This window comes from Perna viridis, chromosome 13, assembly GCF_037379345.1.
Source record: "Perna viridis isolate PV_CMFRI_1.1 ecotype Kerala chromosome 13, ASM3737934v1, whole genome shotgun sequence".
In the NCBI taxonomy this organism is placed as follows: Eukaryota; Metazoa; Mollusca; class Bivalvia; order Mytilida; family Mytilidae; genus Perna; species Perna viridis.
The window spans coordinates 9514315-9542191 of record NC_142457.1 but is presented as its reverse complement, the minus strand read 5'-3'; the positions used below and the strand labels follow the sequence as shown (position 1 = coordinate 9542191).

The following is a 27877-nucleotide window of genomic DNA, read 5'->3' as shown; positions in this document are numbered from 1 at the left end:
AGCCCTTTTCACAAAAAATTCTAAGAGTAAAATTAGTCGTAAGTTGTGACGTCACAGTACTTAACTCTATTAAGGCATCATAACTTACGACTAATTTTACACTTTTTGGGAAATTGACGCCTAATACTTAAAAGAAAAAACGAATTATAATTAATGGATCTTATTTATTCATAAAAGAGAAAGCAACAGGCAAAAATAACAAAATAAGCGCAGCACGTTATACACAAAAGAATTGAGGACATATATATATGTTAAATAAATAGAACATTGTTCGTGATCTTTTATTCTTGAAAAAATGCATCTTTATTTGCTTCTATTTTCTTGTACCAGTAATTCTCTGTTAAAAAGAAACAAAAACTGCTGCTAATAGTATTACTTTATGTGAAATCTCGATACATTCATTTATTTTTCCCGTTTTGAAATGGAAAACTATCTTTTGTTATGAAACAATCGGTATTATTTCATTGATTTGTATATTTACTACGCTTTTGTTTAAACCATGTTCGGATTTTTTTTATTTTGGAAGTATCAACACATGTCGTCGACAGTTCGTAGTTCGGCAACAAATAAGGAACGAATATATTTGTAACAACGGAAAAATAATATTTAGTTTTTAAAATAACACATTAAACAAATGTACGTTCACGTTGGCTAAGGTTCTCGCATCAAATATAAAAATCAATTATGAATACATATCTGCCAGTATAAACAACATCTTTCAAGAAATTTTAACGATGATCATATGGGAAAACAACCAGAAATTACGATCACTAGGATGACCTTCTTTTTAATTTGTCAACTTTTTTGCTAGATTAATATGAAGCATAAGCAAGTATGTGTTAAAACACGAGAAGTTCTATATTTGCGAATGCAATATATATAAGTAGAAATTCTTAGTTTTTTTTTTATCTAAGATGATCCAAGCTTACTTTGCAGGAGGGCAAACATTGATAAACATTTTAATTAGCATATATAAGAATATTCATTCATATGCGAACAGTTAACAGCAAATAATCACATTTCATCAACATCTATATCAACCAAAATGTAGCCTTTTACTCATAATGTTTTCTTATTAACGACTTGTAGGGAACGAAAAGTGTACGTCTTTTACCTTTTTATTTGTACCGTCTTCTATATCACCAACTTTGTTTATCGATGACTTTCCTGTACAGCAACAACATGCTGCAATGCACAAGATAACCAATAACATTCCTCCTCCAGCAACCGCAATTATTGGCAATGGCAATTTATCTCCTGTAATACATTGCATAAAGAAATAATGTTAATCGTCAAATTTTATGGTGAAAATGTCGAGTTTCACCTACACAATATGTTGCGCGGTTTGTGTTTTCTTCGGGGAAGGCGGTCTGTCAAGTATAGTTTAAATTTACTCAATATTGATATTCGCAGTGGCAATCCATACATTGGTTCTGGTAACAATCACCAACATATGAAAAGCACCCTATTTTTCATTAATTGACATATCTTACAATCTCAATATAAACAGAATAAGCAAAACATGTTTGATTGGTCAGTAAACGAAAATAATGTCAAAAAATAATATCATACCAGTGAGACATAAATTATCGCAAAAATAATTAGACATTTTCTGTTTAATGATGTATTTTTAAATTAGCAACTTGAAGTATCTGTCTTTGGTTTCGGGATGTTGCACTTAAATTAAGAGTCTTAATATTGCATGCACTATACTCTCTCCTAAAATAATCAACTTTCAACTTTTCACTACACATTTTCATGTAAACCGTAAGGGTAGATAAAACATATGGTTGTAGCATGAGAATATAAAATGAGATTACCAAATGCATTTGAAAGTTCTTTGGTAGTTGTATATTTCCCCTTAGGAATTGTTGTGATTGTGGAAATCTGAGATGCTGGGAAAAGTGGTGTTGTAAATATACTGACTGTTTGAGCAGCAGTGGCAGTTGTAGCTAAATATTTGGTAGTAATTGTGGTAAAGAATGTTGATGTAGACAATGCTGTATAAGTCGTTGATTTTGTTGAAGCAGTGGATTTGGTTGTCTGTAAGGTCACTGTTTCGGTTGATGTAGGCATTGAAGTAATTGTTGTTGTTCTCAATGTTGTTGAGGCGGTTGGTTTAAGTAAAGAAGAATTTTGTGTTGTTCGAAATGTGGCAGTTGCCGTTGCTGATGACTTTGCTTTAGAAGCAGTTGTTCGCAATATTGTTGAATGTGATTGGGTAACCGCTGAATTTGTCGAGGTATCAATAGCTGTTATTAATTTTGCTGTAGTCGGTGATAGGACAGTAGTTGGCTTCCTTGTTGTTGTAAGAGAACATGTTTTACAGCATTCAATGGGAGCATTCTTACAAGTAAATGAAGGGTTCTGTTGATGCGCTTCGGCACATGTCTGGCCACTCAAGAACACTTGCCCCACTTTATCTCCGTAAAGGCAATTATCTTCAATGAACAAAACTGAACTGTATATATTTATACATTTCTCGTGGAATTGTATTTTTTAAAAAAACTTATTAATTTAATAGACCAGGGACTCCCCAAATTTTTTTCCACATTTAAATTTTCTCTAAATTGATGTTATACTAATTGTAGTACATCTCATCTGATAATTTAAAAATAAATTCCCATGCAGATTTAGAATAATAAAATTGCTATTTTTCGAAATCTGAATCATGGGCCAAACTGAGCCATATTTGATACTTCAGGGTCATTTTTACAAATCATTTAAATAAACATTTGAGCATTAAGTCAAATTTGATTAAATTTGATTAATATATAAGATTAAACATGAATTTTTTATTCCATATATGTAGTCGAAGAGTTAGTGGGCTTTTATTTTACCAAACTAACAAAAATCTCTTATTTGCAAAAAAAGCCCATAATTGAATTTTCATACGAAATTGATATTATATGGACCATTCAAATACAAATATAAAAACAAAGTCTCAGAAGAGTTCATTGTGTCGCTATTATTTTTTCTAATGTTTAAATGATCTTTGGAAAAAAAAGGGACAGAGAATATTTCAGTATTTAAATACGTATATTTTATCTAAAGGAATCTTAGTTGCCAATAAAAGCGTCATTTCAAATATTTTCCCAATGAAAGACCTCAATTTACCCATTTGAAATATTTAATCAACACTTTAATTTCCTAGTTTATAAAGAGCAGAGTTGCTGGGGGCTGACACCTCTGTTCTAGAATTTGAACCCTTGCTTCGAGTTGTTTCCCTTTAACACCAGTGGCAGTTTGAAGCTTTCAAATTGGGAGTAGTTCAAACGTTCTATTGACTCAAATGTTTATAGTTTGGATTACCTCCCTTACACCACGTCTCCTACCTTAAGTCATAGATAAATACGGTTTCTTGAATTGGCTACTTTTATATGCCAAGGTAATAGAAGATGTCAGTCTAATAAATTACTGCAATATGAATCAGACATTATTCGAAATATATACGCGTCATTGTTGTCAATTGACACGTTCATTTGAAGGAAAAACGAGTCATATTTTTTTAAAATCTAAACATCGCTTCTCATTGTTTATAGGTAGATAAAGATTGATAACTGAACATGCAACTATGCATTGAATATATACAAACTAGAAACACTAATATTTGTTCTTAGATTTCAAATAAATACTTACCATCAGCGACGGGTGCGTTGCCATCACTCTTACAAATACCAGCTACACACCACTAAATTTAAATAATATAAGAAAGGATTGTTTCCAATTAGTGTTCGCTATTTTTAAGCATGTGTTTGATGCAGATAAGCGTTTTAAGGAATAAAGAAATTTAATTTCACGTTGTATCAACATTTGCGATGTATGTCACGAAAATTGTCTTTTGAAAACAGTACTGAATTGTCGTTAAAAAATGTATTAACGAAATAATGAACACTAATAAGTCAAAACTGAGAAACGGACATAACGACACGATCGATGCATATGTCGATTGTCTTTCCGACATTTAATCCCATCTTTATAGTATGCCAAATTCAATAATTTGTATACATTTGTAATTGCAAACCTTTTTACTGCCACAGATGGTATGATCATTTGCTGTTATTGAAATGCACTTATTAGGGTTTGACGGATCATTACACCACGTGTTTGCACAAATGGAAGAGTAATTTCCCTTGTACGTTTCCTTCAAACACATAAAAAAGAATTGTTTGCTGGTAACAACATGTGAAACAATACTGTATGGAATACAAATGTATTTATTCAGACCACATTTGTTGAGTGGACATTAGGGATTTATAACCCTGAGTTACGTACTGTTTTGAAGCAAATAGTTGTCTTCAATGATAAAACAAGTATCTATTCCCTGAATGAACAGTCTCAACGTACTTGTTTGTTTATCAAACTGATCCATTTTAATGTATTCATTATCTTTTTCATTTAGAGAAGCGGAATGCGCAACCAATTGCAGAATTACTCGAAAGATCTTTTAATTTCAAACACTCTCATATTGTTTTTTAAATTAAGATTTGTGTTGCAAAACTATATTATAAAAGTTTATACGAACTGAAAGTTGCGCAACGTTCATTGCGAAGGCTTTAAACTAAAATTCAAGCATATTACACTGCATTAATATATAAAAACACTTATGTATATAGTTTTTGGTCATTTAGTTATGTTGCTTTGTACGTAAAATTTTTGTTATTTATGTTCTCTGTTGAGTGTATCTGTTTTTTATGTCTGGTCTTTGTCCCTGGATCACATTTTTCGATATCCGCTAGAATTTTGATTCCCTTGATAACACTTGTACACTGAATTACTTACCCTACATAAATATGATGTGTTGCCAAGAACCCCTCTACATAGATCATCTGGATTTGTTATATTTTTCAGCGCCAATTGAGGTTTGCATATTTTACAGCATTTATCTGAAACTCTCTCACAATTATTTGGTGCAACCGCAAACATTTGGTGGCACGACCAACCGTTCGAAAATACTTCGCCTATTGCATCACCGTAAAGGCATTTTTCTAAAATACATTTGGTATGACATTAATTTTGTCTTACTGGTTCTTACGCATAAACGACTATCGCCATTGTAAAAAAAAAAAATAGATTGATTTGCAGTTATTACAAAATGTAAAATGACACGATTGTAATGAAATATGAGTTTTATCAATACGTGTCCTTATAGCGGCAAACTACCGAGATTTCGATAAAAAGACAATTACATTTTAAGTACATCAAAATTCAAGTTCATGACATAAACGTAACAAAAGAAACAAAGACGATCTACGTACGCACTGTAACGAATAGAATAAAATACAATTAAAAATAAAATCTGAAGATGTGTAAAGCATGGCATCACAACAATTTAAAACACAAACAACACGAACTCCCAGAAAAAGTCGGGAATGGCATTTGTTTCTCCGGAAAGGTAAACATGTACTTCCCCACTAGCAGCACACATCACATTTAAATGACGTTTTTTGTCAAACATTTATGTACCGTTTTTGTAAGTAAACCTGTAAATTTATAGGAAAAAACAATCAATGCTTCAAATGTATGAAATATACGCATATTTTTTTGCAGTAAAGGCGTAATAGCCTCTTGAAATGTAGAAATAAAAAAAATGACACAGATCGTCACTCACATTACCCTACAAAAAAGGTTTGTCTTATGTACACATTGATTTGGATATAACATATACATACCATCAGCATTTGGAGCAGAAGCATCGTTTTTGCAAATACCAGCTATACACCACTGAAATAAAACAAAGATAAGAATAAGAAATTAAACGAAAGAAGAAGCAACATCTAATTTCCATATGCATTTATGAGGTAGGTCACACTAAAATCCAAAATTATTTCAGAACCATAAATCAATCTTGGATAATAGAAAAAAAATAAATGTAAATGAACAGAGGACGAAAATAAATTTGATAAGTATATGGAATAATATAATCGGAAGCCTTTATACTTTAGTCAATTGCTGTTTATTCATCCCATCTCCTATTAATTTTACAGTATGACAAATCTATTACATGTGTATGTTATTGTAAATGCAAACCTTTTTATTTCCACAGAGAGTATGATCATTTGCTCTTATTGAAACGCACTGTTTTGGATTTGACGGATCACTACACAACATGTTTGCACAAATAGAAGAGTAATCTCCCTTGTACGTTCCCTGCAAATGTAAAGAGGAATGATTAACTAGTTAAAAAAAATGAGAATGTGTAATTCGTGTCTATGAACACAATCAATTTACACGTGTAATCAGATCGGTTTGTTCTTTGCTATCAATTGTAAAGAAAATGTGTTGCTTTTGAAGATTACTTGCAATACTTAAGTTTCGCACATTTTTAAGATAAATTTCAAACTTGTACGACAGTATGATCTAGGAAAATGATAAATGTTTTGTTTTTTTATAATATTAAAATAGATTTTGTCATTTTTCATGAAATTTGCATGTATTTGAAGTTGAACTTTTAAATGATATAGGTTTTTCTGATTACTGATATAACTGTCATCAATATGCCTTTTGCGAAATATTATTGTGGTCAAAAACAAAATACAGCAAATACAAAAAGGGTCAAGAATTAAGGGTGTGGGTATTTAACAACAGTTACAACATCATATATGTTTATTTGAATACTTTCTATTCAAGTTCAAACTACAATATAATTAGGAACGTTTGTGCGCAGATTCATGATATATTTGGGATCGATCTACATAAGTACAAAAATATTCGTCCGTTGTTGTTTATTAAATGATAAATGTTATTTAAGTTATGTAATTGACGATGCGCATATAGGTTCCGTCAACCTATTTAACGCAGAACTGACTCAAATTGATTCGATACTTATTATGACCAAAACCAGTTAAGGCTCTTCACGAGAGGTCAGTAGATAATAAAAAGAATAATTAATTAAAAAGAGTGAATAACCAAAATATTATCACGAGTGCAGGAGAACGCTTAGATTTAACGAGTGTGGGGAACTTGCGCACGAGCTAAATCTTCAAGTGTTCTTGGCAAGAGTGATCTTATTTTGATTATTCACTATAACCAATCGATTATCCTGTTTATTATATAGCTTTTATTAATTATTGATATTTTCAAAATGAATTTTAAATTCTGTTTTGGCGGGAGAAAGTCCTTGAGTGAAATTACCGAATTCATTACACAGTGTGCATTACCGATATTTATTACACTGGAAACATTCAACAAAACACCGCTATTTATATAATAACGAAATATCATTGAGACATTTGATGAAGCAAATTATTACACTCATATTGAACAAGTCAAAATACAGCACATTGATATGAGGTATATTAACCAATAAATTCATGTATCACAACCAACACTACTAATACAAATACATTTTTAAAAGGAACATACTCTACATAAATACGAAGTATTGCCAAGCATCCCTCTACAGAGTTCATCCGGTTCTATTATGTTATTTAGTGCTTGTAGATGTTCGCATGTCTTGCAGCATTTCTCTGGAACTTTCTGACAATTATGAGGTGCAACCGTAAACATCTGATTGCACGTCCAACCGTTTGAAAACACTGCGCCTATTGCATCACCGTAAAGGCATTTTTCTAAATAACAATAGTTTTCATTATCAAAAGGTCTTCGGAACATATATGCATAGCCGAGTATCATTATACTGATACAAATATTGTCCTAAAGTAGTTGTTTCGGCAAGGGATTGTGGGTTTAAATGTATGTACCCAATATCAAACTTTTTCAAATAGATAAGTAACACATTTCAGCATAGAACAATCCACTATAAATTAGAAATGGCTAGCAACTATTGAAGTTTTCTGCATTTTTATTTTGGTATGCAAGATTGTCAATAGAAGGTCCATAGAATATTGTTCTTTGAGAATTTGAAGTTGAGACACTCTGTATGACTGGCTGAAAATTTCACATGAAATAAATCATTAAGTATCAGTCCTTGTAAGAACCAGGCATTGGGTGAAACATGGTATGAACAAAAATCCCACTATTTTTAAAGTTTAATTTGACTAATTGCATCATCAGAATCAAGGAAATAAATCAAGATTTTTTCTATCATGTAAATAATGAAATAATTAGTTATAATTTCATTGAAATGCACTGAAAATGACAATTTAAGGGTACATGACTCTGTCAAAACCTCATTTTTTTTCTAACATAAGATTCTATTGAAACATTTCTGAGCAAATCCAGTTATGCAGAGAACAGACAATTGTCTTTTCAAATAAAGAAAGCATCCTTGAGCATGAAATCATATTGTCTGATTGGCGGGGTTTTAAAATGATTGTTTCTGATTATTCCATTTTTGCCTGATTCTTACCAACACTTACATTTAACTACATACCGTTTCCAGATGGAGCTTGTTTATTGTACTAACAAACACCTGCTTCACACCACTAGTTACAAAATAATAGACATAAACAAGTAAAACAAAAAATCAACTTTATAAGGAAAGTGGGCACTTATATCTAAATAAATTGACGTACGTTTGTTTGATAAATAAGTGCATTTTACTTACATCTAAATAAGTTAAATACGAAGTATTTTTGTTTGGAAAAAAATATTTCTAAATAAAATAAACATTAAGTACGTTTTTTGATGAATAATGGTATTTCATTTATTTATTTTAATAAATTAAACAGGAGCCAGGTTTATTTGATAAATTGGTGTTTTTCTGTTACATTATCTATTGAAATAAGTTTTTCATACTGAGTGAATACTAGAGAAATACATGTGGGTAATTGTTTTTTTTTCAGACAAAGTACAAAAAGCGAGTGTAAATGTTAGAACAACAAACATTACTTTTTCAATGAAAAACAAAACATTTTAGAGTCATTCTTGAAAGAAAGGAATTTAACTAATTCATTGGTCGTTGTTCAGCGCTAAGAAAATATTAAACTGAAACACTTATGTATAGTACAAATATACACACATGAGTACACGCTTATGTTTTTGCTATAAAACAAACCTTATTATTTCCACAGTGAGTACCGTCACCTGGTATCTGACTAAAACAGTAGGAACTATTATTTGGATCATGGCACCACATTTGGTTACATATTGACGTAAAGTTTCCATGATATCGATCCTTAAATATTAACATTTACATTTTATCATATTCACTTTCAATGCTTGAAAAAGGCAAAGGCCATTAATGTGCATTTGGTCTTTTCAGAACCGGGAATGAAGTAATATTAAAGAGTAATCAAGGAACCAAGATTCTTACGGAAATTATGAGAATGTAATCCAAAGACAAAGACCAGATAAGATAGACCTCCAATTTAGGACGTCATTCTAATGATAATTCAATGGACGACTGATTTAATTATTACAATTATTTTTCAAATCTTCAAAACGTAGAAACAAAATTGATTATGAATTACTTTCATTATTACTAGCCCAAAACGGTTAATATTGTATCTACTCTAATACTGATTTTAGAAAATAAAAATCAGATTTTGCCATTACATTCCTAAGAAGCGTCTATTTACAATAGCAGTCAGCAGGAGCTCACACGGCTTAAAAAAAAGGTAATATTTATGAGTTATTTTTTTTACGTTCATTCTTGAAAAGTGCTGTTTATATCTTGTACTGTCTTGTGCACCCGCGAAATTATCAAATATCGTAGCGATATCATATTAAGTATACATGGTATGGCAAACAAATGTTTGCAAATAACGTAATCTTACGTACGACTGGCAAATAACAGAAGTTCTTGTTGGTAACATTAATGAGAAGTCGGCACAAGATATCACAGTCAATGATTTAAACACCCGAATGAATAAATTACTTCTTGTTTGCATTCAATGTTGCACCGTTTTCATTTCATATAGAACATCAAATCTTTCTTGCTTCATAGCCTATTTTGATTTTTAGGCTAACACAACTCATATTGATTTACGGATCCCTAAAGCTTATATAGTATTACTTGTATATGACTTATGTATTTGATAACATTGAATAAATAATCAAAATTTATAGTGAAGTCTACCTGAATGTAATACTAACATCTTTGAGATTATACACGAAAGGTCTATATCAAAGCAGAAAACACATTACTTCTGAAAGTATCGAAATTTACAATATGTAAAACTGGTATTTTTTTGTATTTAAGAACCATTGGGTCGATACAGCTGCTGGTGGACCTGTGGTCCCCGAGGGTATTCACCAACCCAGTAGTCAGACTTGTCTGACCTTGAATAATATCACATTTTATCTACCCTATTTATAACATCTTGCAGTATTCCAAATTTAAAAATACGTAAAACACCGAGACTTCATTCCTTGCATTGCATATGGTAGAACCTCTCGGTGATGGGTTTGGCTTCCTCTTTCGATATTTGAATTCTCAAAATAAACAAACAAAACCAACCAAACACAAAAAATAAAGTGCTTGATTGATAATAATTGTTCAATGGAAAAGCAGAATATACCAACGCACAAATTTGGTCTATTATAAATAAAATAAATATTATAATAAAAAATGGCTCAACATGAACTATATTTTATTTTTTGGCATATAAACGGTATACTATAGACATGTTGTGTTCTAGTATTTTCAACATGCCTGCTGATTTCAGGTATATATTTTTCAGTTTCAATTCGAAAATAATGAGTTTTTCATACAAAGGGGTATTTTCGGATTTTCATATTTTCTTCCATTTCAACGGTAATGGCTTTTTTTTTCAAGTACCCTACTTCAAACAAACATTTGCATATACAGACACATCTATGTAGCATCTAAGCTTTCTAATGAGCAAGGCATTGCATACCTTAACGTATCCTAAGCTATAAAGGCGAAAGAATGGTATCCCATACCCACTAAAATTTCTAAATGGTGTTGGATACAATTATTTGTACAATATAATGATAGCAAACAAAATCAAATCATGTAAAAACTGTGATATCTTAAACATTAATTATACAATTTACATAGTAAAATACGTGATAATATGTTTTAATATTTCCCTTTTTGTAATATTTTGTCGTCTTCGAGACAATAAAAGCATAATTTTGCTTGACAATGAGATTGATAGAAGAAGTTCTCGGTAATAAATGCCAGACAGACATTGCGTACAGTTTGTGCATGCTATAAACAACCATTTTCTTTCATATTTGGGCAGATTTTAATGGGTAGGGGTTACCATCTTTCGCCCAAATGACCTGGAATACGTTTGATTGTGCATTGTCTTGGCTCACTAGTCAAATAAGATGTTATACAAATGTATTTGAATATACAAAAGCTTGTTTGAAATAGGGTACTTGAAAAACATTGCCCATTACAAACGAAATAGAAGAAAATATTAAAATCCGAAAATACCCAACATGTCTTTTTTTACATCGATTTTGTGCTAAAAATTAACATTTTGGTTCATATTGAGGTATTCTTTTCATGAAAGGGGTGATAATTTTTCGCCTAATTGAAATTGGAAAGTTCAAATATTTATTACTTGGGCTCATTACATCTCTAAAACAATATATTTTTGTATTTGTATATACACAAGCTAATTTGAAGTACGGTTTTTGAGAACAAAATGTTAATTATAGGTGAAATGGAAGGAAATATGAAATTCTAAAAACATTCCATTTTTATGAATAACTCATTATTGTCACTTTGAAAATGAAAAATACGCCCCTGAAATGAGAAGATATGTTGGATACACCGATACCTAAAACAAAAGTACCAAACATGTCTCTTGTACAATGTTTATATATTAATTATTAACATTTGGCTTTATCTTGAGGCATTTTTGTCGGGGGTTGCAATTTTTCACCTAACTAGACTAAGAAAAGTTCAAATATTTATAACTTGGGTTCATTTTAAAGTGAAGACATCAAATTAATGCACTGTATCACACAAATACTTGATTTTATTACGGTATTCTGATATTCTGAAAATTCCCCTTTTTTCGATTTTATAGTACATATTACACAAAAAAGAAAAAAACGAAACGCCTTAATTGATCAGATATATTGGGAACACAATTATCTTAATTATGACTACCTAAAATATGAGTGTCGGTATGCTGTGAATGAGAATTATTTTTGATACTGAGACCAGTTTTCTAGGGGTAGAGGTAATATTTTTATATTTGTTTTATTCTCTGTACTTGAAAATTAGTTTTTGGTTGTTTATTTATGTAGAAAATTAAATTATCTATCGAATGATACCAAATTTGAGGCGTTTTATTCGAGTAAATACTTGTGGAGTTAAATTTGTGTGACTTTAGACCAAAAATTCGAATATCCCGTTTTTGCCATTTTTTGATCAATTCTGTCAACGAAATTCGCCAAAATTCATCAAAAGAACCCCAGAAGTATATATTGTGATAATACAAAACAGAAAATACCAAAGAAGCCATTTTTTACCGATGCATAAATACTTTGGGGGTTTTGACATTGAAAAATATGTCAATTTAAGCGATTTTTTTGGGCGGAGTAGAGGTACTTTTTTTTCATTTTACCGCAAAACCCTAACTAGTACCGCATTTTTTGGTTTGGTTCTATTGTAAAGTTGAGACATTGGGCTACATGATGAGCCCATCTGCGCTATTATTTTAAACTAAAGACATTTTATGGTCAGAGTATGATCAACAATTCCCGTATGCCTTTGTTTTACTGTCATACCCGACAAAAATAAGACTTGCTTCCACGAATGTGTCTGCACTGTGCATCGGCGTCGTAAATCTGACCGGGAAGTAGTTTATCGTAAGGAGTCAAAGCTGTTGGGTCATATGTAAGACCTTGCTTTCTAAGACAGTTTGAATTCATACTGAAATATAATTCAAGTTTGTGTCAGAGGCTAATATAAAAATAAATCACATTTTACATGTATTTTTCACAAACGAAATCTATCATGAACTTGGATTTTATAATACGAATTTGTGCACAAAATATCGAAATCCGGAAGGGATTTAGTTTGGCTAGAAATCTATCATTAGATCAGTTCAATACCTACAACCTTAAATATGCCAGTTTAATAATGCACCTCGTCCATGCTCCCAGTTTTTAGTGGAGTCCGAGTTGCTCATTTGCTTTTGTTACTTTGTATGTATGATTTTAGTTATTCTATGTTCTTTGTTGTGTATGTCTGTTTTCCATGTCTTTGTCCCTGGATTACATTCTTTTGATTACCGCTGTAACCTTTATTCCCTTGATTACTCTTTGATGTATATACTGTTTTTTTTCCATTTTTTTAGGTTAAACTATGGTGTAAAGAGGAAGGGGAAATGATATCCGGAATGGATACTTGAAGTAGATATTATGGAAGAATTCCAGTAAAAAAACAAACATTGTTTGAGGTAAGGGCAAAACTAATTTCGTATAATTAGAGATACCTTTTGAGATCATGTTTGCACACAATTCTTTCATTTAAACTAAGTTTTGACATTTTATTAAAAACTCGATGGGAGTTTCTAGAAGAAATAGAAAATCAGAGAACACTTACCCCGGAAAGGTCCCTGTCCATACCCCAAAATTTCAGTGGAATCAATTGAGAATTTCAGTAATCATTCTTAACAAAAGACATACCAGAAAAAAATCACATCAGTCGTTCAACACGTCTAGCAGAAGAAGCACCATATTTTGATTACCATGCAATATCATTGCACCATACACCATTGTAGATATCGTCAAAAAAAATCCCCATCTCCCCATACACCATCCCCATTCTCCATTACCCGATTCCTCGTTTCCCATCCCATATATACTACAGAATGGGAAGCTTTCCCCATACAAATACTGTACCATAATAAAAACGAATAACCTCTTAAGTTTTAAAAACTGATTGATATGAGCGAATGAAGATTTAGCTTTCAAAACATGCATATCTAAATAGTACAGAAAAGGTACAAAGAAGAAAAAAACAACCTAGATAGACGAATCAAAACAGTTACTGTGTACAAATATATGTGTATCAGTAAAGTTCGTTCCAATAGTTTCTGGATAATTGTTCCTTAAAATATATGCACAGATAATTACTGTTAAAAATAACATGTTTTCCCTGAACCAAAAAAAAGTTTATCTTTCATTCGATACCCGGTATTCTAGAAATAAAATAGTGAAATACTTACGAATCCAGAGAATTAAGTTTAGTAGTAAAATAATTTGTTGAGCACGCTGAAAATTTCCAAGGATGAGTTGCAGTTGGTCCTTTTTGGACACTACTTTCAGAGGCCATTATAAAACCATCAAATTTACTACAGGAATTCCCTTCTCCATCGTGATTTGCGCTAAGGCTACAATAGAAGATCTATCTGGTTTCCTGAAGCATCACATATTCAAACAAATCAGTCTTAAACTAGAAGTTCGCCTTTATATATTCAGAATATTTGTAGTACTTTCAACAGACTAGAATGTAAATGGAAAATCAAGTAAAACAAGATATTTTTTCCTTTCCTTTCTTCGTTCGTCTACCCGGACTTGACTTTTTATGAGCCACTCGGCGGGTGTTTCTAGAAAAGCAGAAGACGCTTACCCTACCGGTGCACCTGGTCTATGCTCCCAGTTTTCAGTGGAGTCCGAGTTCCTAATTTGCCTTTGTTACTTTGTATGTATGATTTTAGTTACTTTATGTTCTTTGTTGTGTATGTCTGTTTTCCATGTCTGGTCTTTGTCCCTGGGTTACATTCTTTTGATTACCGCTATACCCTTGGTTCCCTTGATTACTCTTTAATCTATGTATTTAGCATTTCAACATGTACATATGAAAGTCAAAATGAAAGTAAGCACGAGTTATTTTATTACGAAGCATAATACAAACGTTCCAATGATTTGGAAGTGTTGTGTCTCTTAGCCTTGGTCTACCTCCTTACGATACACACCTGTGCCCAAGTTCATGTGCTGTTGTTGTAATAATTTGAAAATCAAATTGATCTTCAATGATTGATTGACTTGAAGGACCGCATATCGCTCCAAGAGATGCCAAACCTAAATAAAAATCTGACATTTGACATAACCCATATAGGTTTTTTTTTATGTTTCCCATGAACTATCATATACAGGAGGAAAGTATTGGTTTCGAATAACATTCGTGATTTACCAATACTTCGAGAGCTTGTTTTATAACAATAACATACTTACAATTTCATAAGTATCAGTAACATCTAAGATAATTTTTAAAAAGGCAAATGTATGGTATAATATGAAGATTCAGCTTTATATACGGGCAAACCGCAATGTGTCAAACTCGAAATATATGTAATAGAAATATCGGATAACTCGAACTTTTTTGCAGTTCCTACACAGCTCACGATTTATCACTGATGAATTTGGATGACTAGAGGTTTTCAATATATCCTCGTGATAGGAGTTTGAAGTTCATTTACTCTGAGGACCTAATTGCTTTAAACCAAACTATGATTGAAGTTTGTTTTACAACAATTTGTGTGAATTGTGTCATTACTGGAGCATGATGTTTTTATACAAAATTCTTTGTGTAGTGAAAAAACTCATTTTATTATTCAAACACTTGACTTCACACCAATAATACTTTTGATTAGAAAACATTATCATTCATAAATTGTACTTGTCAACATGATATCTGTTCGTTAATCAGGCAAAGCAGATAATAATTACTGATGTATATACATATTATTGAAAATCAGAATATATTACACATTGTACTTAATCAACTTACCGACGACATTCGATGAACCGTTTCTTGTTAAATCATACCTATAAGATTGACATGTGTATTTAATTTATGTACGTCATGTGCAATTCATTACTAAATAGTATTTGATCGACAGATTATTTTTTTTCTCTTTCTTTCTTGCTCTCTTGTTTTGGAAGGAGTGTAAATCTCTTTGAACCTTTTGGAATACTTTATAATCATACCAAAGTAAAAATGACGGTCCAGATTTCTACTTTTATATAGTTGTAAGGACCTTTTATTTGTTGAACAAGAAAGTGTATGGCTCTTAAATGGTTTAGACGTCTCATTTACAATATATATCATCCAATTGTCACCGTATCCCTTCCCCATAGAGTGGTTTTAATCATCCCTAATTCAAAGTCCCAAAACTCCATATAAATTCCTCTTCCAAATCTATATTCCATTCCCCCATGGAATGAGAAATATTTTACAAATACGGTTAATCAAATATTAGTTATTTTCACAGCAAACAATCACTGAACTGTATAACAATTAACGATTTCATATTAAAATATATCATATATGATACACTGAAGCATGATGAAACTGGGTTTCTTTATATCTAATTAAGAAAATACTTTGTAAATAACATAGAGTGATCCTTCACAGGCAACGACGTAGTTTTTTTGGAAATCCAAACCCTAAAGTTATCTAAACCTTTAGGTGATTCAATAGAAATTCGTGCTGTCGAAGTGTTTTTAATACTTTCTGTCCAGGTGGAATCACCTTTCGTCTACAAGAAGGGAAAACATATAAATGGTATATTAACCTACTACATCAATAGAGCATATGTATTTATTAGAATTTGCAGTTTTTACGAATGTTCTATGATATGTTTCCCTATCGTCAATTTCTGACATAAATACTTCTTATTCAAAGACTTTCCATAATCCTCGTCACGTTATTTCATTTGATATTATTCTACCTGATGGACGTATTGGACGTTATTGTAGTAAAAAAAATTATTCTCAAACAAAATCAGTAATAATTCCTGATGGAGAATTTTAACCCACAAATGTAATACCCTTCATTACAGAGTAGTCGCGATATTTAGCAACGGCAAAAATTATCTGCTATACATTTATCATTATTCTTATGAGAAAAATATATTCTGTAGAACAAAAATGAAATCATGGGATATTTTGGCACCCAAATTAAAAAAAATGAAAATTTAATACAAATCCAATTTATTCTTTTTCATACCTTAGTTATCACAAGTCCAGCAAATATAACAGATATCGTGTATGCTGATGTTTGGATATTCTTATATGCTGCATCCATCTTAAATATACAATGTGAGGAGTAGTTGTGTATGAAAACATATTTTTATCAGTATTACAGGGTGTTGCTGTGTTTAGTGTCGATAAATGTTTTGACGTCGATGTTTATTTAAATGTAACAAGGCAAATAGTGGTGAAAAGTAATACAATTTCTGAGTACGGATGGATGAAATTTCTAAATAATGTATCTATCACGACACAGGGCACGGTTTCATGAAAAAAATGAAATTTACCTTAAGTCTTCCTAAACTCAATTTTTGACCAATAAGATTGCTTGAAATTGAAGATTTGAAGAAAACTCAATGATTTGAGAAAAATCTCAATTAAATATTTTTTTATGAAACCAGACCCTGGTATTTGACAAACTTGGTATCCATTATAGTATAAGGAGATACGGAAAGGGCGGTACGGGATGAAGAACGGGATTGGTGAATAGGGATTTAGTATGTGGAATGGTGATTTAGTACCGGGATTAGTGAAAAGGGATTTAATATGTAGAATGGTGACTTAGTATGGTGGTTATGTATTTTGAATACAAAAAAGGGCAAATGAGCTTAACAGTTGTTTTATTTTATATTATTATTATTTTCAAATTATAAATATATATCATTGAATAAAAACGATAATTTAAATATTTAAGAATTAAAAATAGATATCATTTCAGTTGAAATGCAGTTCTATAAAAATAATATAATGAAGATTCAATACCGATGTGGATTTTTCAATGAGGTATTGGGAATTTTCTGCAGGACAATGGTAATAATGAGTGATAATAAAAAAAATTCTTACTCCGTTTATTATGAAGGCATAATACTGTCGAATTGACTGTAGTGCATCCGCCTCTTTGTCTGCTGGAGATACTTTTGGACTCAAATCATACCAACTAACAGAAATAAAAACGCTAGTGAAACAAATATTGATATACACCACAATATGAGTTAGGCACAACTAACAACCGAGAATTGCAGTTTTTTTTTATTGATCTTACGTTTGTAAAATCATTGAAATAAGGACGATAGCTGAAAGGGACGAGAAAAAATGAGTAAACGATTGTCTATTTAACAAATATAATTGTACTAGAAAACATGAATAACACAGACGGAACAAAATATACAAATAAATAAAATATAAAACAAAACAAAGTCGACTTATATTTGACAGCATATTGAAAGCATATTTTTATTACATGATAAAACATTAGAGTTTTGCCGAAAAAAAACTTCCGACAGCTGTCCATTTACAAACATTTGCTTAATAGGATAGACAATGTTTATTCCTCATGGATATTATTGTTTTTATTCACACACTTACTACTGATAAACTGAATAGTCTGACACCATTAAAAGTTCAACACTGTACGACCCTGATGCTCGTTTTCGTCTAATTCTATTTGACTTTGTCATATAACTTCTGCTGCTTATTTTATCTGTTAAACAGACATGGCTAGTCAAATCATATAAATATCATTAAATTCTAGTCTTTCCAACCGTTAAAGGGGTTATATCTTTCATTGCCTGTTTCATTGATGATACAGGCATCATTATAAGCATCGTTCTCTTTTCATATTTCAATATTGTGAATATTCCATGTATTCTTGAAACAAAATGTAGGAACGTAATGAGGACGCTCACAAACTTCAAACCTGCAAATTTCAGAATTAATTGCAGAAAAATCCAGATACAAGATATTCTAGCAAAATGCCAACAGGTTTTTTTGTCATAAATTCAATACGTAGTGAAATTTTAAACTGTAGTTTATGTGAGGGAAGAAGACCTTTTTACTTCAGTAGCGTATTTTACGCTATGTTATAAAAGAGTACATTACCGGAAAATAATTACCTTGGACCTTCGTATCCTACACAAGCAAAATTATTTCACATGATTTTCACACGAATTTCACATGATTTTCACCTGAATTGAGCAAATAATTTAAGTGACAGAGTTCACGTGAAATTCGGGTGAATGGAGCCTTCACGTGAAATTCACACAAAATGTTCACATGAAATTCGTGTTTAGTGAATTTCACATAAAAATCATGTTAATTTCATGTGAATTTTACATGAATTTTATGTGAAACTCGATTAACATGAATTTCACGTGAAAAAAAATTGTCTGTGTAATGCTATCTTAGACAGACACTCATAAAAACCACATGGTTGACGCTGAATAGTTTTCATCGATATACGTTGTCTTGTTTAAACATCATGCAAACGAAAAGAAATAAATAGTTTCGATATGATAAAAACTTGTTGAATATTTTATTTACACTTACTATTCAGAATACTTTCATCATTTGCTATTGGTATGATGTCATCCTTCCTAATGTCAAATTTATGTAGCCCAGACTCTAATGATGAAGCATTGACCTCCTGTGACCTAAGCGTGTACCAACCGTGCAGACTTTGAAAGCTTCCTATCTTTTAATATAAAAAACTAGACAATCATCAATATGAAAACAACACACTTAAAAGTGTGCCATAAAAAGCAATACCAGAAAAGCATTTCTCAACAGACGTTTTCAATATACTCAAGGTCAGAGCGCGGGAATAAAAAGCAAACGAACATGCACAAAGATACGACTTACGTTAATAAACATTAATAACGCCTGATAAAATACCTGCTTTTAGTTTCTGCAAAAAGAATTTGAAGAACAGTAGACCTTACTCAAAAGGAGTATATGAAAATCTGATGTTTGTACTATTGCAGACTTTTATTTATGTACCTTATCAAAATAAGACACTAATGAAATAACCTAGATTATTGCTCACCATATGAATTCTTGCGTTTTCTTTTCTCTGTATAGCAAAGGAAGAACCATACTTTTTATCTTGATAAAACGTCGTTATCTAATAAAATGTAATAGTTTGTTACTTTTTTTCTACATGTTGTATCCGTTAACGATATTATGCCTTACAAGTTTGTGGGGAAAATCCTTATGTACGTCTACTAACCTAAACGTGCATGTGTTGTTTAATCAATGTGGGCAGCAGTCACCTACAACACGACAAAGCGGAGAAGAGCGTAAATGCAGAAATTGACAAGAGAGAGAGAGAGAGAGAGAGAGAGAGAGTGTGTGTGTGTGGGTGTGGGTGCGGCATAAGGAATCCGGTTTTACATGAATAACCAAAATGCACTTTGGTAAATCAGGTCATGGTGACGACCGTTGAAATCGTGTTCCAGTAGCTTTTGTGTAAATGCTGGTCAAGAAAATAAGTACAGGCAATTTTTATTGAATTATTGAAGTTTTTTTATAAAAAAAAAATATGTACGCTAGGGAAGTTCCTGATAATGGAATGTTCACAATAAGAAAAACATACGTATTGCTCTTGTTTTCGAGATCGAATTGATAAGTTGTAAAACTATATTTGTTTGAAATCCATCAACATGATTGATATTCATTATACATGACATTATTCACTGCTTCTCATGTTACGTTATGAAAATACAATAATAATAAGATGTGAAAATAGCCACGTAGTAAATATAAAAAAGAACATTCATATTAGTTGCAAATGTTGCTATGTTTCGACATTACTCAACACATGTTAATTGTATTCTGGTATCATATTGAAACTCTTATGAGGGTTTCCGTGCTTCCATCATAGAACAAAACGTAAATACCATTATACACTGTTGGCAAACAGGTAAAATTTTACTCTCCTTGAAAAGCATTTTCTTCCACACAAAAATACAACCAGTGTTTACCAGAATTTACGTAATTATCAACATATATCTTCAAATACATATAAAACGTAGTATCTTTACAATTTTACAGAATGCATATCATAATGTTAACATGTAAAGTTAAAGCTGTATCAGTATCATTGTACCAACCTCTTCATCTTCCATTATATTTTGCTCAAATCGACCGTTTACTAGAACAATAATCGGTAGAGCTGTTGTGAGGCCACTATTCTGTTCCAAATGTAATGTGATAGGATTCCCTTCTAACTGGAAGGTCAAATCCAGTGAACTCGGATCTATGTACGTTCCCAAAACAGATCGTTTGGCACGGTCTGCTCCTTTAATATCTACTTCGATTTTATCTTTTCGGTAGTAGAAAATAGCATAAATAAATAGATTATATATTCTTATGTTAAATGTGTATATGTGATTGAAGATGGGTTTGAAAACAAAAGATAAGAATCATAAAGGAAATTAAACAACTGGATGCTGGTTTTCAGTCACCGAAAATTTCATAAAAGTTCCAAAAGGATTGGAATTAAAATGGGAAAACAAATTTTCTTTGTTTATTATTATATTTTGTATCTAATTTGTTCCACACATTTTCCACGTTTTTTTTTAGATTTATATTTTTTATGTTCAAAGTCTTGTAATTTTCTGTTGTGTTCGAGTCATATCTATCTTACCATCTCGAAAAACTGTAAGATCATGATAAAAAGATTGAAATCAAACAACAAACAAACTAATTGAAAATAAGCAAAAAGAAACAATCGACAAGACAAAACAATAACAAAAACAATAACAAATAACCAGTAACCATGAAAAAAGAATGGAAAAAGGTAAAATCTGAAATGACTTTCCGACCTAAAAAAAATCGCACTGCTACATGCAACATATTAATTTGCATAAGCAATGGGACAATGCTATAAGAAGCTTAACGATTATCACAAGTATTTATTAGAATAAAACTCTATGAAATATTTCGTTCAAAAAACCTTTTACCTGTATACGACTTGAATGAGTCGGTAGCCAGTCTTAGCCATGCCATCGATACGCTACTCCAACAAAGCAAAATGATAACTATTTTATCCATGTTAGTATTGCGTCGAATGTTAATTTTGTTTCAAATCAAATACCAAATGATCATTCGTTTTTCTTCAAAAATCTTCAAAAATTCTTCAAATGCGATTATTTCAACTTATTACATTGTATTTTAACTGTCAAAAGACGATAAATTACCATGGAATATGACTACTTAATAACTTGGAATACAAGAATTACACTGTTCTTCTACAGTAGAAGGAAGTTTGTACAAGATTTCAACTTGACATTTTGATATATACTGCAGGTCAGAAAAACAAATACACCTATTGATATGGGAGATCCTTATCAAAAATTGGAAAGTTTCTCTATTTTTGGGACTTATAAATTTAAAAACAAATCTAAAGAATGAAAAAGATTCTCGGACTTTGAACTGTTTATCTATTAACATGTTACTGTTTACCTAACATCGTTTCTTGTTTTTTTTCGTAACATATACCCACTATTCTGTTCCAAATGTAATGTGATAGGATTCCCTTCTAACTGGAAGGTCAAATCCAGTGAACTCGGATCTATGTACGTTCCCAAAACAGATCGTTTGGCACGGTCTGCTCCTTTAATATCTACTTCGATTTTATCTTTTCGGTAGTAGAAAATAGCATAAATAAATAGATTATATATTCTTATGTTAAATGTGTATATGTGATTGAAGATGGGTTTGAAAACAAAAGATAAGAATCATAAAGGAAATTAAACAACTGGATGCTGGTTTTCAGTCACCGAAAATTTCATAAAAGTTCCAAAAGGATTGGAATTAAAATGGGAAAACAAATTTTCTTTGTTTATTATTATATTTTGTATCTAATTTGTTCCACACATTTTCCACGTTTTTTTTTAGATTTATATTTTTTATGTTCAAAGTCTTGTAATTTTCTGTTGTGTTCGAGTCATATCTATCTTACCATCTCGAAAAACTTTAAGATCATGATAAAAAGATTGAAATCAAACAACAAACAAACTAATTGAAAATGAGCAAAAAGAAACAATCAACAAGACAAAACAATAACAAATAACCAGTAACCATGAAAAAAGAATGGAAAAAGGTCAAATCTGAAATGACTTTCCGACCTAAAAAAATTCGCACTGCTACATGCAACATATTAATTTGCATAAGCAATGGGGCAATGCTATAAGAAGCTTAACGATTATCACAAGTATTTATTAGAATAAAACTCTATGAAATATTTCGTTCAAAAAACCTTTTACCTGTATACGACTTGAATGAGTCGGTAGCCAGTCTTAGCCATGCCATCGATACGCTACTCCAACAAAGCAAAATGATAACTATTTTATCCATGTTAGTATTGCGTCGAATGTTAATTTTGTTTCAAATCAAATACCAAATGATCATACGTTTTTCTTCAAAAATCTTCAAAAGTTCTTCAAATGCGATTATTTCAACTTATTACATTGTATATTAACTGTCAAAAGACGATAAATTACCATGGAATATGACTACTTAATAATTTGGAACACAAGAATTACACTGTTCTTCTACAGTAGAAGGAAGTTTGTACAAGATTTCAACTTGACATTTTGATATATACTGCAGGTCAGAAAAACAAATACACCTATTGATATGGGAGATCCTTATCAAAAATTGGAAAGTTTCTCTATTTTTGGGACTTATAAATTTAAAAACAAATCTAAAGAATGAAAAAAGATTCTCGAACTTTGAACTGTTTATCTATCAACATGTTACTGTTTACCTAGCAACGTTTCTTGTTTTTTTTTTTTCGTAACATATACCCAATCTAAGCCACGCATTTGTTTGTAGCGCTGATAAAATGAATTAAGTCGATATAAAGCTAGTCAAAATGTAACACTTTTCATGCTTCGAAAATACATATATAATAAAATACAATATAATAAAATACAATATAATAAAATACATATATAATAAAATGCAATATAATAAAATAAATATATAATAAAAATATATAATGTTTCTTACATTTCAACTTTTTACTTAATACTAATACAGTTGCTATTAAGTACCATTGTGTGTAAAAATCGGGCAATGGGTGGCACATCGTTTTCTCCAGTTTAGTCACTTTTGCTTAAAATATAACTAGAAAACAGCCAAAAGCAATTTAAGTTTATTCTGAAACATCTGTGACATAGATATTTTTTGAATGCTTATATAGGGAAAGAGGTTGTTTAAATATTTCCCACCAATTTTCCGTAGTGTGTTTCAACTAAATTTGACCTATTAATATCCTTAACTGGCAAATTTTACAAACACGTTGATGATTATTTCTGGTCGTTATCAGTTATAATGAATTGGTTAAAGCAATAAAATTTATGCCCTTCATGTGCCACACCTTACATACATTTTGCCCGATTCTTAGACGAAAATGTACTTAATACTACTTGTAGTTCGTTCTTCAAGATCGAAATTTGTGAGTATCCTCGTTTCAAAACGATATTTGACGATTTCATTTTCAAGTGGATTCAGTCTATTTCATGTTCTCGTCTTGATACAAATTTATATACATTTATATGTGTAATTTATGATATCTAAATACATTTTCTACACTTACAATAGTCAATATCTGTTGGTTATCATTCATGTTTAAACTGTGTAAATGTGTAATATTTGCGTTTAAGTCATTGTTACATAACACCAAGGGGACAATTAAACTCTATTGTGATTTAGGTCCCAAACGAAATACAGTTTATCGGTATTCAAATTTCACGTCTTGGGCATTAAGTTATCAAGATTGATAAATTTTACTAGCTTAAACAATTTATTTTTCCTTGTAAAGGGCAACGAATATTCGAACCTCGACATATTTTATCGCTATTTAGTACAAATGCAAAAACATGTCTATTGCGTTTTAATGTCCATCTGCGTAATTTGATAACGTACATATGTAACAAAAGAGAAAACATAGCTATGTGTTTAAAACATCCTTGACTAGACAAGCAGCATACATGTAACTACACTTCCCGCAGCCTGATAAAAGTAAACAAGTCAACTTAATTCATAACCGTACAAAATGTATCAGTCGGGATACAATTCAAGGGTCATTGTCATATATGCCGACACTCTATCAATAAAGCCGAAATGATAACCCTTTAGTTCATTTATTTAGCTACGTCAATCCGAGCAACGAACCCTTCGATGCACAATCTCAAGAGTCAAAACCCCATATAGGCGATATACCACCATTAAATGCTTAGCATCTCCACAAATCATTCTCTTGATTCTTGCAGTAGATTGAAACATGTCACAGTAGAGCATAGTGAATAGCAAAATTCACAATAGCAGTACCTAGATAGGGAACCTGCTCCTGTGGTGTAATATATCGATGTTTTCGAACTGGGATGAAGAATCTTAGCTAATTATGAATAATTTAAGTTTCAATGTTGATAGAGATTTTGCTACATATTCTTCCCAACCCTATACAATGAACTTTCAGAATTTATGCGCTACATGTTCGCCACTCGTACAATGCAAGAGATATAATTAAATATTATTATAGGTTATATCGCAATATGATGTCAAACAAATTCACTAAACATTTTACACAATATACATACGCACGCGTTTTGCCTGATTGCTTGTCACATTTGACACGAACAAAAAATTAGTGATCGAATGGATTATGATGATCGTTCTATGTGTTGTAGAAAAGCAATATCGCAACCCCACCGGTACACATGGTTAATGTCCCAAGGGAATGTTGTTAGTTTTCTAGTGCTATTCGTGTCATCTGTTGCTTTCAACTGGTTGTTAAAGGTATTTTCTCTCTCCTTTTGTTGTGTCTTTGTCAAATTTTTGACTATAAATAAAGAAGGTGGGCTTGAAGTAAAACGTATTTAAGACGTAAAGTACTGCCGTGGTAATATTAATTTATACGCATGAAGTTAATATTATAATTATAAAGGTCGTTATTGGTCACAATTTCAATAGGAAAACGTATATAGATAGTAATCTTCGTGGTCATCACTTTATAAGTTTTAGTACAGCTCTGTCTAAAACCCAGACAGAAGCGTATAATGGGTGATTCATGCATGTTTTAATCCCAAAATGTGTTTTATAACAAATACTTTTTAAGGCCCCAGAGAAACTATATTAGGACATAAATGAATAAGCGCAAATAAAAGTAGTCCGATGGAGATATTCAAATTTTGAATTTGGTTATGAAAGTCTGGGAAAATTTCCCAACAGAATTATAACACTACTACCTGTCAAAAAGTAGTTCAGGATTAATGTGAGATCCCAAATATTTTTTTTTCATAGTAATTCTTCAGTAGGCCTATTAATGGAAACTGTATACAAAATTGCAAATGCAAATAAACATAGTCCATTGGATATATGAATGTTTCGATTTTGGTAGAGAAAAATACAACAAAACTTACCGCCAGAATTAATTATACACTTTGACCAATTCAAACATATTTCCCGATAAGTAGCAGATCTAAGGACATAAACATTGGGAGAGTTTTTATCACCTAATGAATATATGATGAATCACACCCTGTATGTTTTTAGGCAGAATTATGCATAATGTATATAGTATTATCTGTGATTCGGGCTTTTAATCTACGTCTTCATCAACTAGATATTTGCGATGGCACACCATGGACTATGTCATACATGTATGAACAAGTGACATGAAAAATTTGCCGTAACGATTAGTTGCTGTTTCTTTGTGTGTCATTTCCTATTAAACCTGGTTGGTCGAAATTGATATTTCTACGTTTCTGATGTCGTTCTCCCGACTACATTAGTGACGTCATGGAGGACAATCACTAGAATTTTTGTCATGACAAATGCCGACTATTAATCGGCCAAGAACTCCAACGGATTCAAAGAGAAAAGGATTTCATTACTTTCGAAAGTTAAATATCACAAAATATTACGATAAACTCACGATATTTAACTTCAATATCAAACATAATTCACCGAAGCTCGTTTATTATGATGTTAAAATCATATTACTTGAGTCGATAATTGGCACCCTCATTATGACAAATCAGAATTATTGCATGAAGCAAAATATCCTTCTTCGATCAACAAATAGTGTGTACAAAGTTATAATAGTGCTTTATAATTCCAACAAAGTGTAACAAATCGCACGTTTAGTCTGTTGACCATCTACTGCAGTACAAAACTTCTATTTCAAACTAATCAAACCGTGTTCTATCACTTTAAGTATCACTGTTTGTAAGAATCATGCAAATTATGTAATGATACACTTCAAAGGCTAGACATTTTTGTTTTGTTTTGTTTTGTTTTTTGTTTTTTTGTTTTTTTGGGGTTTTTTTGTTATTAAGTTGCTATGTAAGTCTACATAATGGAACGTATATTTGTTCATTCCAATATGTTTGCTCTTAGCAGATAATCTACATTGAAAATCCAACAGTTTCTATTATAGTTTACTGTTATTTACAGAGTTATCTCCCTAAATTGTGAATTCTGCTGTATATTTGTTTTCTCCTAAAAGCATGGGTTATATGAAAAAACACACATGAATTTCTTTTAAATATAACATTGGTACTGCAATATCTTACGGGTGCAATGACAACATTGAAAGAATAGGAAATATTTCAAGCCAATATAACATTAACATAAATATGATAAATTTATTTGACAAAAATCCAAGACGAATAAGGATTTAGGACAATTGCCATTATACATCACCTAAGATCACGATGTCTCCACAGAAGGTTTTATTCCTTTCATACAAAACCCCCTTTGACATATTCGAAAGAGTAATCAAGGGAACCAAGGTTATAGCGGTAATCAAAAGAATGTAATCCAGGGACAACGACCAGACATGGAAAACAGACACAAAAAAGAACGTACACCAACTAAAATCAGGATAAACAATACACGAACTCTAAAATGGGAAACATGAACGTTTCAAGTAGTGTACATACTAATTACATACATCGACTTCTTGAATTGTTTAAAAGAATGTACAAACACAACAAATGATGTAACTACAGAAACAATTATGGACCAAACTACTAGTATTTCCGGTTTGTCCTCGAACTCGGATTACTCGAACAGTTTTGCATGGTCCCTTTGACTTCGACTTAACGAGGTTCGACGGTAAATGGTTGAGGTGACAAATGTTCCTCTTTTTTTTGTAAAAGCATCATATGATTTTATTGCAGGTTAATCACGAACCGTTAGATCTTTCAGTAATGAG

General features: G+C 31.3%; 1 protein-coding gene across 5 annotated transcripts; it reads right to left on the bottom strand.

Moving 5' to 3' along the window:
- Nucleotides 1-160: 160 nt before the first annotated feature.
- On the bottom strand, nt 161-23196 carry LOC148599487 (A disintegrin and metalloproteinase with thrombospondin motifs like). Of its 5 annotated transcripts, none has more exons than XM_088559036.1 (16): nt 22917-23196; nt 21612-22288; nt 20760-20971; nt 19694-19771; nt 19198-19342; nt 18238-18352; nt 17716-17809; nt 16850-16927; nt 16225-16379; nt 15629-15666; nt 14814-14919; nt 14064-14228; nt 12619-12763; nt 8960-9079; nt 8336-8387; nt 7434-7571 (listed from the first exon to the last, which is right to left on the bottom strand). In XM_088559036.1, the coding sequence occupies exons 2-15, from the start codon at nt 21700-21702 to the stop codon at nt 8364-8366; spliced, it is 1566 nt and encodes a 521-aa protein (XP_088415162.1). In that variant the 5' UTR covers nt 21703-22288; nt 22917-23196; the 3' UTR covers nt 7434-7571; nt 8336-8363. The 5 variants fall into 5 exon arrangements, with proteins under 5 accessions (XP_088415166.1, XP_088415167.1, XP_088415162.1 ...); XM_088559037.1 differs by having other exon boundaries at nt 7440-7571; nt 8322-8387; XM_088559039.1 differs by lacking the exon at nt 16850-16927.
- Between the last annotated feature and the right edge of the window lie 4681 nt (nt 23197-27877).

Coding starts and splice junctions, on each gene's coding strand:
- LOC148599487 (XM_088559036.1), bottom strand. CDS start 21,702: ATGGATAAAATAGTTATCATTTTGCTTTGTTGGAGTAGCGTATCGATG. Junction 19,772..20,759: donor ATATAATGGAAGATGAAGAG/GTTGGTACAATG, acceptor ACATTTTATTAG/ATAACGACGTTTTATCAAGA. Junction 9,080..12,618: donor GCAAGTCTTATTTTTGTCGG/GTATGACAGTAA, acceptor TTAATATTTAAG/GATCGATATCATGGAAACTT.